The sequence below is a fragment of the Anser brachyrhynchus genome (assembly GCF_964034855.1).
Source record: "Anser brachyrhynchus genome assembly, chromosome: 11".
Classification (NCBI taxonomy): Eukaryota; Metazoa; Chordata; class Aves; order Anseriformes; family Anatidae; genus Anser; species Anser brachyrhynchus.
In genome coordinates this window covers 20,796,834-20,808,851 of record NC_137706.1, presented here as the reverse complement: position 1 = coordinate 20,808,851, position 12,018 = coordinate 20,796,834, and the positions used below count along the sequence as shown (strand labels likewise).

The 12,018-nt window shown below is 38.7% G+C and overlaps 1 protein-coding gene across 7 annotated transcripts in view; it reads right to left on the bottom strand.

Moving 5' to 3' along the window:
- The window catches only part of MAP2K5 (mitogen-activated protein kinase kinase 5), a 129,536-nt gene that overhangs the window by 97,502 nt on the left and 20,016 nt on the right, over positions 1-12,018 (bottom strand). For all 7 annotated transcript variants that reach the window (XM_080551509.1, XM_080551504.1, XM_080551508.1 and 4 more), the window contains 2 exons: positions 9,647-9,695; positions 4,580-4,644 (listed from right to left, as the gene is read on the bottom strand). In XM_080551509.1, the coding sequence (XP_080407635.1) occupies positions 4,580-4,644; positions 9,647-9,695 (114 nt within the window). The remainder of the gene's footprint in view (positions 1-4,579; positions 4,645-9,646; positions 9,696-12,018) is intronic.

Below are 12,018 nucleotides of genomic sequence, written 5' to 3'. Positions count from 1 at the left end.
CGCTATGTTTAACGTGCTAATGGGGCACCCCGAGGTTGGCGCAGATAGAGTAAAGAAACGGGCAGATGCTGGAACGTACAACTCAACCAAACAGCAGAGTTGCTCAAGTAAATTGCTCGAACAAATTAAGCTTCCGCATTTATCCCTGTTTTCCCTAGCTGAGCCATTCCTCTGGGCAGCACAGCACCAACAGCCACCTCTCTTCCCATCACTCAAGTTAAGTGAAGCCGTCTAGTTTCACGACACCTTGCTAAGATAACTGAATCTCCCTTTTCTTCCCTCTCTCCCCAGTAGTAGGTAACCTCACAAATTAATTACAGCATCACTGAGCCTTTATGTTTATTACAGTACACGCAGCATTACAGAGTCTTCAGTAGCTGCAAGCTAACAGAACCCAGAATATTACCTACCATACTCAACACTCAAGAAAAAAATAAAATCCCAGGCACACAAAACTATGTCCTATTCCCTAAACAGAATTCCTTGACCACCTCCCTTCTCAGTAGCTACGATTACAAAGCAAAGACTAGAAAATATTAGGTAAGAGAAGAATATTCTTTTTGCTTGTGTATAAAGGAAGGAAACAGTGACAGTTTCGATATACCACGTGAGAGAGAGACTTCATGCCATAACTACCTGCCCGAGACCTACTGTGCAATACTTAGATGCAAAATATGCACAGCTAAGTATTTCGGTTCTGAATAATTTAACGTGACTACTCCTGAGACTGGCAGAGCACATACATCACAGCACAAATCAAAACGTGAACCTTATTTCACTGAAGTAACGGAGCAATCTGACCAAAACGGAGTCTCTCGGAGCTCTGCAGCCACTGATGGAGCTAAAAGATGCAGCAGAGAAGCACAGACTTTAAACGTCTTTTGGATATGCTAGTGAATTATTTTTTTTTCTGAAAAAGCAATTTAAATAAATACCCTAGATGCGCCGGTATATGAGTGCTTTCTTCTGCCGCGAAGCAGCCCTGCCAGTCCATTCTCCATCCTACCAACTTCTATAAATTAGCCGATAAAAAATTGGAAAGTCTGCTGCAAAGCTGGAAGGTTGTACAGCTACCAGGGCAACAGTCCCAGGGCCGGCCTGGTAAGGCAAGGTGTGAATCTCCCTGAGATAAAGGCAGCTGAGATTTTCCACGAATTCACAGCACTGGACTTACGACGCTCCACGGAAACGGGAAATCCCAGTTCATGATGCAAACAAACTGCAAAAGCTGGGAGAGAGAAGAGGAAGGTACTGGGGTGCTTACAGCCTTCGTCGTGGCAGAGTTCATCACTTTCTTGACGATCTTTACTCCAGACAGAGTGGAGGAATTCCTGCTTTCTGATCGCTAGTGTGTTTCAAGACAATTTCTGAACATACATTTTTGGATCATTTTCATGTTCACACACATTTTTGAGTGTACAAACAACCCAAGATCAAGAACAATTAAATAAATTTGCCACATGCAACTCTGTCATTTCTATCATTCCTTAACAAAGAAAATAGCATATCAAAAGGAGGAGAAAAACAGTAAGTCAGACAACTATAAAATCCCTTCTCTTTTTAGAAAAAAAAAAAAAGGAGAAACATTTAGATTCAGCAAGTTCTCACTAAAAATATTGCTATAAAGTATTGATTTTTTACCAGACTCAATTGACTGAAAAGTTGTTTGTATAGCAATATTGGCCAAGCCAATATACTGGAACAATTTTGCTACACACAGTAATCAAGTGTATTTCTAAAGTATAATTATACTGTCATAAAAATAAAGCTAAGATACCTCTTCTCCAAGCAATAAAACAGTTGCAGCTGTAAAGAACCCAAATAAATGAAATACATTTTCTAACTAAACATAGCGTCTTCCAAAGAGCACAAAACCACCTCTCCTCTCCCCCCTTAAGCCAAGGTTAGCATGAGAAGTGATCAATACTTCAATCTCAATAAACTATTTCAATAGTAGTTAATTCACATGGAAAGAGAGGCTGAAAATTTTTGCTCAGCGACCTGCGACGCGCTATCTTGTTTGCTGAATGCTGATAATATATCATTGCCATAATGGATATGACTTAGTATAAAGAGCTAGAAAGAAAGAAAGGAAGAAAAAAAAGATACCACGTACACGGAGTCATTCTTTAGATTCAAATCAATACTACACACAGCCTCTCCTGAAACAAACCGGCAGCATGGAATGCTGCAAGAGGAAAACAGCCAAACGTTTGCAATTAATTTTATTTGACAAATGTTCATTGATTTACTGGAATAAAATATATGTGGGCTGCTATCTGTGACTAGCGCAATCCAGCTACCTGTAAGTATTCCATTTTGCAATTTCTTATTGGCTTGTGTAGCACAAGACGCTCCTTTGGCGAGGGAGAAGAGGCTCCCCCGCACAAAGGGGCGATTGCTCCAGCACGGGAAGTTTGGTCTGCTTTGCTCCAAAGCACCGTAAATGCCAACTCCCTCCAGCAGTGGCAACCAGCAGCTCTCCAGAGATGAAAGAGTAAATCGGTACAACTCTTCAATCCAACACAAGAAACAAATTTGGGAGGATCCGAGAGGAACGCGTTGCTTTGTAGCAGCCGGGCTTGGGGAGAAAATATTTCATATTTGCATTCTCCTGTAATTTACATCGCAAAGAAAGTCAAACTTCAGGAACGTGCAAATTAACCACACGAAAATGGCACACGTTCCCTGGAGCTGTGAAGAATGATACTTGCACTGGAGAGAATACTGTGAAGTCACTGCAACTGCCAATTTAAAATGTTAATGTTATAAAAAGGGAAGAGACAGGTAGCAGCGTTTCCCTTACATAGAAGAGGGCTCATGCTTTTACAGGTAAAATTTGACTTTCCCAAATTGTAGCAACTGTGATATTCAAAAAACTTAACTAAGCTAATCACAACATCAGCCCACATGAAGCAGCAAGTCAACATAGAAGTGCCAGAAGAATTATGCGTTCCCTCTTGCACCATTATCCTCTGCACCTTGAATGTTCACACCTCTGTTCCTTCATCCCTCTTGCAGACTGTTACTAAAAAGAGTCATTTTAAGAGGAAAACATTTTTGTAAGAACACAAAAAAAAGAGCTGGCATGTACTTATCCTGCCCTTCAGAAATACAAAGTCAAAAGGTGCAAGTCTGACTTCACATAGAATTTTATTCAAACTTCCCATATGAATTTAACTAGATTCCCTACAGACAGCGACCCCAAGTTGGGTAACAATAACATAAGTGGGTTTCCCCACTTTGCGTGCCATTTCTCTTCCCTAAACAGCCCTCCAGAGGGATCGCAGCACACGGCCCTCCCTGGTGATGCTTCTCCCACTCACAACCGCTCCTGGAGCTGCCATCAGTGCACGGGGAAGGGAAGCAACCTTCCCTCGACCAAAAAACATCAACAAGTCACTGACTTAGCTGTGACGTTCAACACTCTCTCTTAAATCTTTCTTATAACAAAGTAAGCAAAGGACCATGGATTCTGCCAATTGCTTGGTCTAGGAATAACTTTCTACTTACATTTTAGAATGTGAATGAGCTTCACCCCATCTGCAAGGCTAACCTAATTTCTGAAGAATCCATTCAAGTACTAGTTTTGTCCCCTAAAGGTTTTGGAAGTCCACTGTCATTAAAAGTTCTGCAAGAAGACCAAAGCTAGTTGTTTCGCGGTGTTGGCAGCCAATTAGAAATTAAACTAAATGCACTGTAGCTTTTAAAACATTTTTTAAAAAAATGTTAATGTCGAAGTTAAAATGTCTAAGGTAAAAACAAAATCCTAATGGGATGCTGGGTTACTGTATATGGTAAATAGCTCTCCAGAGGAAACCTTTATTACTCCCTCAGGGCTTTCTTACATAGTATGGATTTCTTAATTCCTAGCGGAATATTTTTCATACACCACTGCAGACTATTAAGTACCAGATATTACATTATGTAGTTTAAACTTTGCACTATGCATGAGAAAGACTTTCCTGTCGAGAAAACTATATCTCTGCTATTATAATCTTTACAATATTAAAATTAATACTGGCTGCAGGGTATGAGCTTCACTACCAAAATTTGGGGGAGTTTATCATTTAATATATTCATCAGCCTACATCTGAAGCTGCTTATAAGGAAGGGAAGTCACTGCAACAGAGAAAGGGGTATTTACTAATTTTGCATTGCCAGAGAAAGGCAGGGCAACGGTGTCATCGCGTCCCACTGGTGTCATTCTCAGTACTGGGCGAGCAAAGGGTGTGGTAAGCCAGCAAGAATAATGGTATTGCAAATACGGAAGGCAATTCATTATGCTTTAGGATATTTCAAGTTCCACTTGTGAACCATTAACTTTTTACCCAGGAGGGATTCAAAGCAAGTATTAAAAAGATAATAAAAATGCACCAGCCCTCATGGCACCCAAAAGCAGATACCTTGTAAATATGTAAAGAGAATTCTTAAGAAGTTTATATTAAGAATTTATTTTATAGTCTTTTCTGTATAGCAGCAAAGGCCCACATACATCTCACTACACATATAAAGGGGAGAAAATAAGAGGGATGTTAAATTTTATTTTCAAAAATTTTAAGTGAAATTCAGCACTCACTTGTAGACTGTGCCTCCATTGCCATGACCGAGGATGTCTCGATACCGTATGTCTTGTTCATTCATCTCCACAAGAAAGAAAGAAAAACAAAAGAGATGTCATGCTGTGGATGGAAATGTCAAGGAAAAGCAACTCTAGGCCATAAACAACAAGCAGTCTGGGTCATTTCAAGTTCAGCTGCAAGAACGAGAAGATCAATACAACATTTGCTGTCCAATTTATAAAAGACGATACCAAGGGACAAAGTGATGGAAAGTTTAATGACAATTTGTTTGCCTGGGTCATTTCATTAAAGTTTGATAAAAGGTGTCAAAATGGAATGATATAATATAGCTGAAGAGGGTCAGGTCACAGATACTGATAGGAAAAGGGTCTCCAGAACAGCACATAACCAAAGCCAAAGTTGGAGGTGAATGGAAACAATCCAACACAAAAACGTCATCTTAAGTATAGCCAGAAAAGTTCATGATTTATTCTGGAATCAGCACAATTGATACTAATTGAATGACAGCTCTACCAGTAGGATTGCTTTGCAGTGCTTAATTTACATATCTGTTAACTAATGCAAATATTCTGAAATAAAAAGAGTCTCTAAATACTATCCAATAAAAAAGTAATTTTTCTTGAGATACAAAACAAATTGCTTACTTCAGTCTTTCTGCTCACTGGGACAACTCTCCAGATATGATGATATCCTTAAATATTCAAGCAGAAGCCTGATACTAGCACACCATGCATTGGAAATGCCGGAATTCAGGGTGCGATATACATTTTTATAAAAGCTTATTATACTTCACCTTGCTTGAGTGACTCCAATGAAAAACTACAGTACAACCTTCTCCTGTACAAATACGGTTATACTGCTTTTCAAGCTAAAACCACCTTTTCAAAAATCACTAAAGACATTTTTGTAAGGAACATGCCTACTTGAAAAGAGATCTTTTAAGCAGAATATGTTCTGTGATCTCCTCCGCTGCCTGTTCATTGTAGGTGATTAGGCAATTCCCATTTCAAATTATATTTTCCTAGTAATCTATTAACAAATTGTCAATTTATTTCTGTAAATTATATATTTTCTGGGATACCAAGTTAAATATTTCACATAAGTTGGCATAGCTGCTTAAAGACTTGTCATTTTTGTGTGTTAAAAGGCATCCAGACGAGTACCTAATGACATGTCTGATCTGCTATCATTGATGTGATTAGAGACCACGTAAGCATATCTGAGGTAGCTTTAAATTACCTATTTCAAGTACCGCTAGCACCGTGGTGAGAGCCACGCAGAGCTTGCCATAAGCTAACTATCTGTATTTATCCAACTTCTGAAATGGCTTTTAAATTCAGCGGGGACACGTGCCCTTCAGTTACGTAGCCACGTTTAAGCATCCACTTTCATAGGATGTCAGAGGAGATAACAGGAACCTTGCCCCTGGCTTCAGCTGGAACAAGGAAGCGATGGTAACAAGATGACATACCCTAAAGTCAACACTCAGCTTGTCTTACCCATACTAAATGGAGTGTTTTAAATCAATTAAATATTATGTTTTAATGACAGTAACATTGAACTCTCAAACTTGTGTTCTGTTCTTTCACTACCTGAATAAAAAGCATGCTCGTTTCTCACAGGAAATATTTTTCTCCTTTGCATTTCTTCCAGCGATGCCAAAATCTCCAAGTTCTGAGAAAATCAGGACTACCTCAAGGCCAAAATTGACTCTACGTTATTAGTTATTTGTAGTTAAACCTGGGCCAGTTATCCTAAGATGGTATGAAAAGGCCCATTCAAGTATCAAGGTTTATGACGAAAATAAAAATGTATTTTACTACTGAAAACTATCTTGTTTATTGCATCAATCAGAAAATACAAAGTGCAAAAAAAAAAGATACTTCAAAAGGAACAGTAATTCGTGATGGGGTTTAAAATATGTAAAGAAGCTATATTGAGTCCCTTTTTCTAAAAATAATTTCACTCAGATTGCAACAGCTATCAATTTAAAGCACGTACAGTGTTTAAGGATTTCTGCTCTCCTAAGCTAGATAGGTTTAACTCTCCAGTCTTTGAGGTAACAACAAACATGTCTCTATTCTATATTCCCAGCAATGTTCCTATGAACAAAACTCTTACGAGAAATCGAATCAGTCCACAATGCTATGAACATACTTGTATCTTTGCTTCTTGAGGAAAAAAAAAAATATATATTTTTTTGTAGTTACACAAGTTATAAGCAACAAATTGAGCAGAACCAGAGACACAAAGCGTATTCTCTTTTCTCCTTCTTGCTAACTGGTGAAAAAAAAGACTATTTCCTTCACACCACTCCCTAAAAGCCACTGCCAAGAGCAGCTCTCCACCGCGATGCGGCGCGGCTCTCGCTTGCTGGCAGCCCAGGACCATCGCCCGCCGGCTCAGCACAACGGAGCGACCACAGACCGGGGCTGAAAAAGGAGGCTGGGGTGGAGCAAGCATCTGCCAGCAAACGCTGGAGAGATAAAGTGTGATTTACTGGCTCAAATAAAGATGCCAAAAACATGTTGTGATTTATTTATTTTACTGGGAAAAGTGGACTCTCAATTATAAAATGATAACATAACAACAACGAACTCGACAGCATGGGCTGGAATATTAAACCTGCAAAACCGAGTTTGATTGGATGCCAATATTAATGAAATTAATGACAAAGCAAAACAGACTTCAATTACGGATCAGAAAACAAAACGTCCCTTGTTTATACCTGCTGTTTTTGAAAGAAATCAGCGTCTATCTCTTGTAAATCATTAAAAAGAAAATGCTCAATTAATCCTTATTTTATACGTAGAGGCCTGACAGAAGCAAACTCCTACAGCCATACCTTTGCTTTACGAATCGAAGCAATAATGGTTTCAGAAAGCAGTCACACTCTATGAGCAGACAATTGAAGAGATTTAGTAAATCCCACTTTATAGAGCAGAGACTAATCGGAAAACACAAGCCAGTCAAATGTTTCTTATGAACTGTTGACACTATATCAATGCTGAATCAATTGGTGGCATTTACTCTGAGTGACAGAAAAGAAATAAATATTTATATCACATCACCTATATCAATGAACCTAGGCAGAAAGCTATTTCTAACCTGTCAATATTTGATTATCTTGAAGAATCATGTCCCCTTCTTTTAATGATTAATATGAATTCCTTATTAAACCTAAATGGAAACTACTAGAGGGATATCATTATGAATGCCTGAAAGCATAAACTGCCAAAAATAATAAAAAATAATAGACCAGCCCATATTTAAGTAATGATAAGTGTGACTTAATCCCCCAACAGGAGGAAAAGTTAAAGATACAACTAGCAACCTATTTCCACTTCTGGATCTATGCCCAGATTTTGCAGAACAAAATGCATTTTCTCTTGACAGAAAGTAGTACGTAACTCATAAGAGCAGGATAAATAGAAGGTAGTATTAAAATTTATTCTGAATTTTCTTTGTGTTTAACCAACTTTTTATGTAAGATTTTTGGTTCTTTCATATCCTTCTAAAATTCTACACAGGAAGAAACCTGTAACAGACTATGGCATGGCACACAACGTACTCATTTCTATTGCTTGGAACAAATAAAATGCCCAATTCAGCTTACAGATGCAATCACAAGAAAATGGCTTTTACTCATGTCCAGGAATTCTACTTAAAAAAAATCCAGAAGGGAATATTGGAGTAACTATCACATTTAATTTTAAAAGTTCAGAAGCATGCTACTGCTACTTATGTAATTTTAAGTTATCCACAGAATTAAATTCTTTAGCTATAATTTTGAAACATTAACAAATCTACCCAGTAAAGATCTGTAAATATTAAACCATGTCTGCACGTAAGGAATGCTGACAAGCTTAAAAATACATTTCCAAGCTGTATTCAAAGGATTCAGTGCCAAATAGGCAAGGTTGCAATACTGGGCTGTTAGATTCACATTTTAAAGGGGCACTCTCATCTATTAGACCACAATGTTACAGGTGATACTGAAGGACAAGCATGAAGACCAGCCTTTATCTTCTTGACACGCTCAACTACAACTACTTGATTCATGAAATGCCAATGAGGCTTGGAGAGGTCATTGTGTGAAGGCACTGAATACGCATCTGAGATAATTAAGATTTCAGCCTTCGAAACATGGAGGGGAAGTGAACAGCAGTTAAGAAAATCAATAAGAGTCTTTTATTTGCAGTGACACAGATGTCTCAGTCAATAGAGCCTAATAGGCAAGCTTGATCGCAACGGACAGGTGCCTGCCTCCAAGGCTATCAAAGGGCTTTCACTATGACAAACATTAAAATATATTTATGTTGCTACTGAAGAATCTGGGATTCTTTTAAGGTAGTTTAATTTAATGGTGTATATTTAAAGTCATTATACCACTGTGAGCCTGCCCAGATGCTCAGTTCAAAATGAGTAAGAAATGACTGCTCCATTTGTTCAGGACATCGACTTGTCCATCAACTTTTACATTAAACCTTTCACTTCTGGTGCCAGAATCTGAATGCCTGGAGCAGGATGAGAAAGTAACAAGGCAGCTTTCTACAGTTTTGGTTTTTGTTGTTGTTTTTAGGCTTGTAGGGTTTTTTTTATTCTGTTTTTTTAAAGAAGCTAGAGCATAAGGGGGTTGCAAATACTGCAAAGCAGTTCCTTACAGGAACCTGCTAAATATTTAAGTATCTACTGCCCTAAAAATACGAAGGTCATTCTAGCGGAGCAGTTGACTTAGTTATTCAAAATTGATTAACTTTCTTCCCTGAAATTGTGGCAGCAGTGCAACATGTGTGAGGTACTTCAATCTATTTGGAGCTAAATCTGATTAGCACGTTTTGAGAAATGGGAAGCAAATTGCTATGCCAATCAAAGTAAATCAGGACACATAACTCATTCATATCATGAAGGTTTTCATGGTCTCTCCAGTTCTGTATTAAAAGAACACATTACAACTAAGTGAGCAGTAAGCATCTCTCCATCTGTTTGTGGTACGCCAGTCACTGCGGTACCAGGCAGTAACAAGATGTGCATGTAGCCAAGACCCATTTCACTGCACCTACCTGGCCATTTGCAAGTATTTTCTTCAGCTCCGCAGAAGACTTTTTCAAGCTGAAAAAAAATAAGAGGCAATTATTTTTAACGATTGTGCCATTTCACTCTATAAAATGGACCAAAGCCATACCGAACAACAAGCCATTGGGTTAAGTCCATAGTTACATATTTACATATTCTGAGCAGATTTAACTTTAGCAATGCTGAGTGGTGTTCAGTATAGCCACTCCTTAAATTGTCCACAGCAGAAATGGAGAAGCATGAATATTTGAGAGAATCAATATATTTTACACCTTTACAAACTAGCATTTTTAGGTGTGTAATGATATTACCCTTCAAGATACAACCTATAGTTTGTCAGTTCAAAAAACAAAAACAAAAAACCACCTCCTGGACCAGATGTTTCAAAAACTACAGAAAGAGTAGGGTTCACAACTAGCTTTCAGGTGTCTTATGTTTCAAAACCCACAAAGGCAGCATCCCTCCACAATTTCTATAAAACTTCAGCAGAAGGGAATGCCATTGATGATGCCTCACTACCTAATTGAAGGGGGATGAGTCCAGATCATCGCGTGCATCCATTCCAGGTCAACTGGCTGTTGCAGCCCCTGTTCTTTTCCAGCCTGGTGTGTTTGCTAAGTAAAATTAGTAATGGCTTTAAACCACGTCTGCCCACTCCCAAAATACCACCTCACCTCCTTTCCTGACAAACTCCCTTCCCTGTGCATTCAACAGAGCAAACTGCCTGGGGAGCTGCACCTCTGCAAAACTTATCTCAAAGAGGCATTCTGCTCTTATTACTAATTTATTTTTTTTTTTAGAAAAGTACAAAATAATATATTCTTGAAAGGCACACACACGTGTCTTGATCACAGATCATTATTAACAAGAACTCTGAAAACACAGATTTCGTATTTGCTGGCTTTGTTCTTTAATAGGCCTCTTGTTCCCACGACTACTTTAAAGAAAAATTAAGTTTTCCAAGGAAACATAAGTTGATCTTGTCATCTTTCATGACTAACAATTTGTGAACATGAAACAAAGAGAGACTTTCAATTACTTCAAAAACAAAACTCGTAGCGCAGAAGGTTTTGGAAAAGGAATGGCAATTAACCACCACATAAGGTGACAAGAATCTTCTAGAAGCCTCATTTTCGATGCACTTTCAGAACAAGCTCAAAGTACAGGAAGTACTGAAAGCCAAAGCACAGCAGCGACAGAAAGGAGCTTTATTTAGTTCAGTGGCACGACAGACGGGGAGAAGGACGGCACAAAGCCATTCCTACTCTCGGCTAGGATCTTCGCCGCCGCAACCCGCAGCAAACCTGCCTCTAGGGACCGGGGCCAAGCTTTGCCAGAGATTTCCACTTGGTACTGGCTTTTTCTTTCATCTCCAGTTAGCAAAGCCACCAAGCAGGGCACCAGAAGTGGTCTGAGTGGTACCAGAGCCAGGCTGCACGCCGCGTCCCCCCATTCCCGCGCGGACGGGATTCGCGCGGCACCACCGGCACCTCACCAACCGGGCACGCTTCGTGCGCTACAAACGCCTCTTTGATCACGTTCATCTCTGTCAGGTTTTCTCAAAATGGTCTGAGAGACAAAAGGGAGCGGCATGCTGAAGCAGAGCTAAACATGGTATTACTCTGCCTATGCTTATTAGAATCATAGAATAATTTAGGTTGGAAGGGACCCTCTGGAGGTTTCTATTCCCACATTTCAAATATGCTCTTATATGAAGAAGGAGCCAGACTTTTCTTATTTCTTTTTAATATTACACACTTCTGTGCATTTTTTTTAAATCATATATGTATATGTATTTTAAACATCAATATTGACTATAACACCTTCCTGTAATTCATGTAATAAAAGGGAGTTTATGCTCTACTATTTACTAACAGACCTCTGGAAAAAAGGAAGTTCTCCTGCATTCTAAAATCTTAATATGGCTTTTGAAATCAGAGAGACGGACTCAAAAACTTTGCTGAAACTACATGAAAAAGGGCACCTAAACTGTTCAGATTTTTCAAAAAAAAATAATCTGTTCCTACTATAATAAACCTACTGAACTGGGTATCAAATTTTAAAATCAAAGAATCCTAATGAGATAAGCAATGAAGACCTGAACATACAGACCTTGCTATACACAGTGATTATGAGATCAATTAAAACAAATTAGCTCACCCACAAACAGTATTTCAATGCTTTTTATAAAGGACAAAGCCATCTGAAATACCCAGCACAGACATATTTCTTTTGGCAGAAAATCCTTCTCCTGAACAACCAGCAATATGAGTCTAACAAGATCCATGAATCAAGGTAATTTCGTCTTCCCCACTTCACTTCGGCGTGCCCAGTAGTCATATTGAGAAAGTTATTCAAC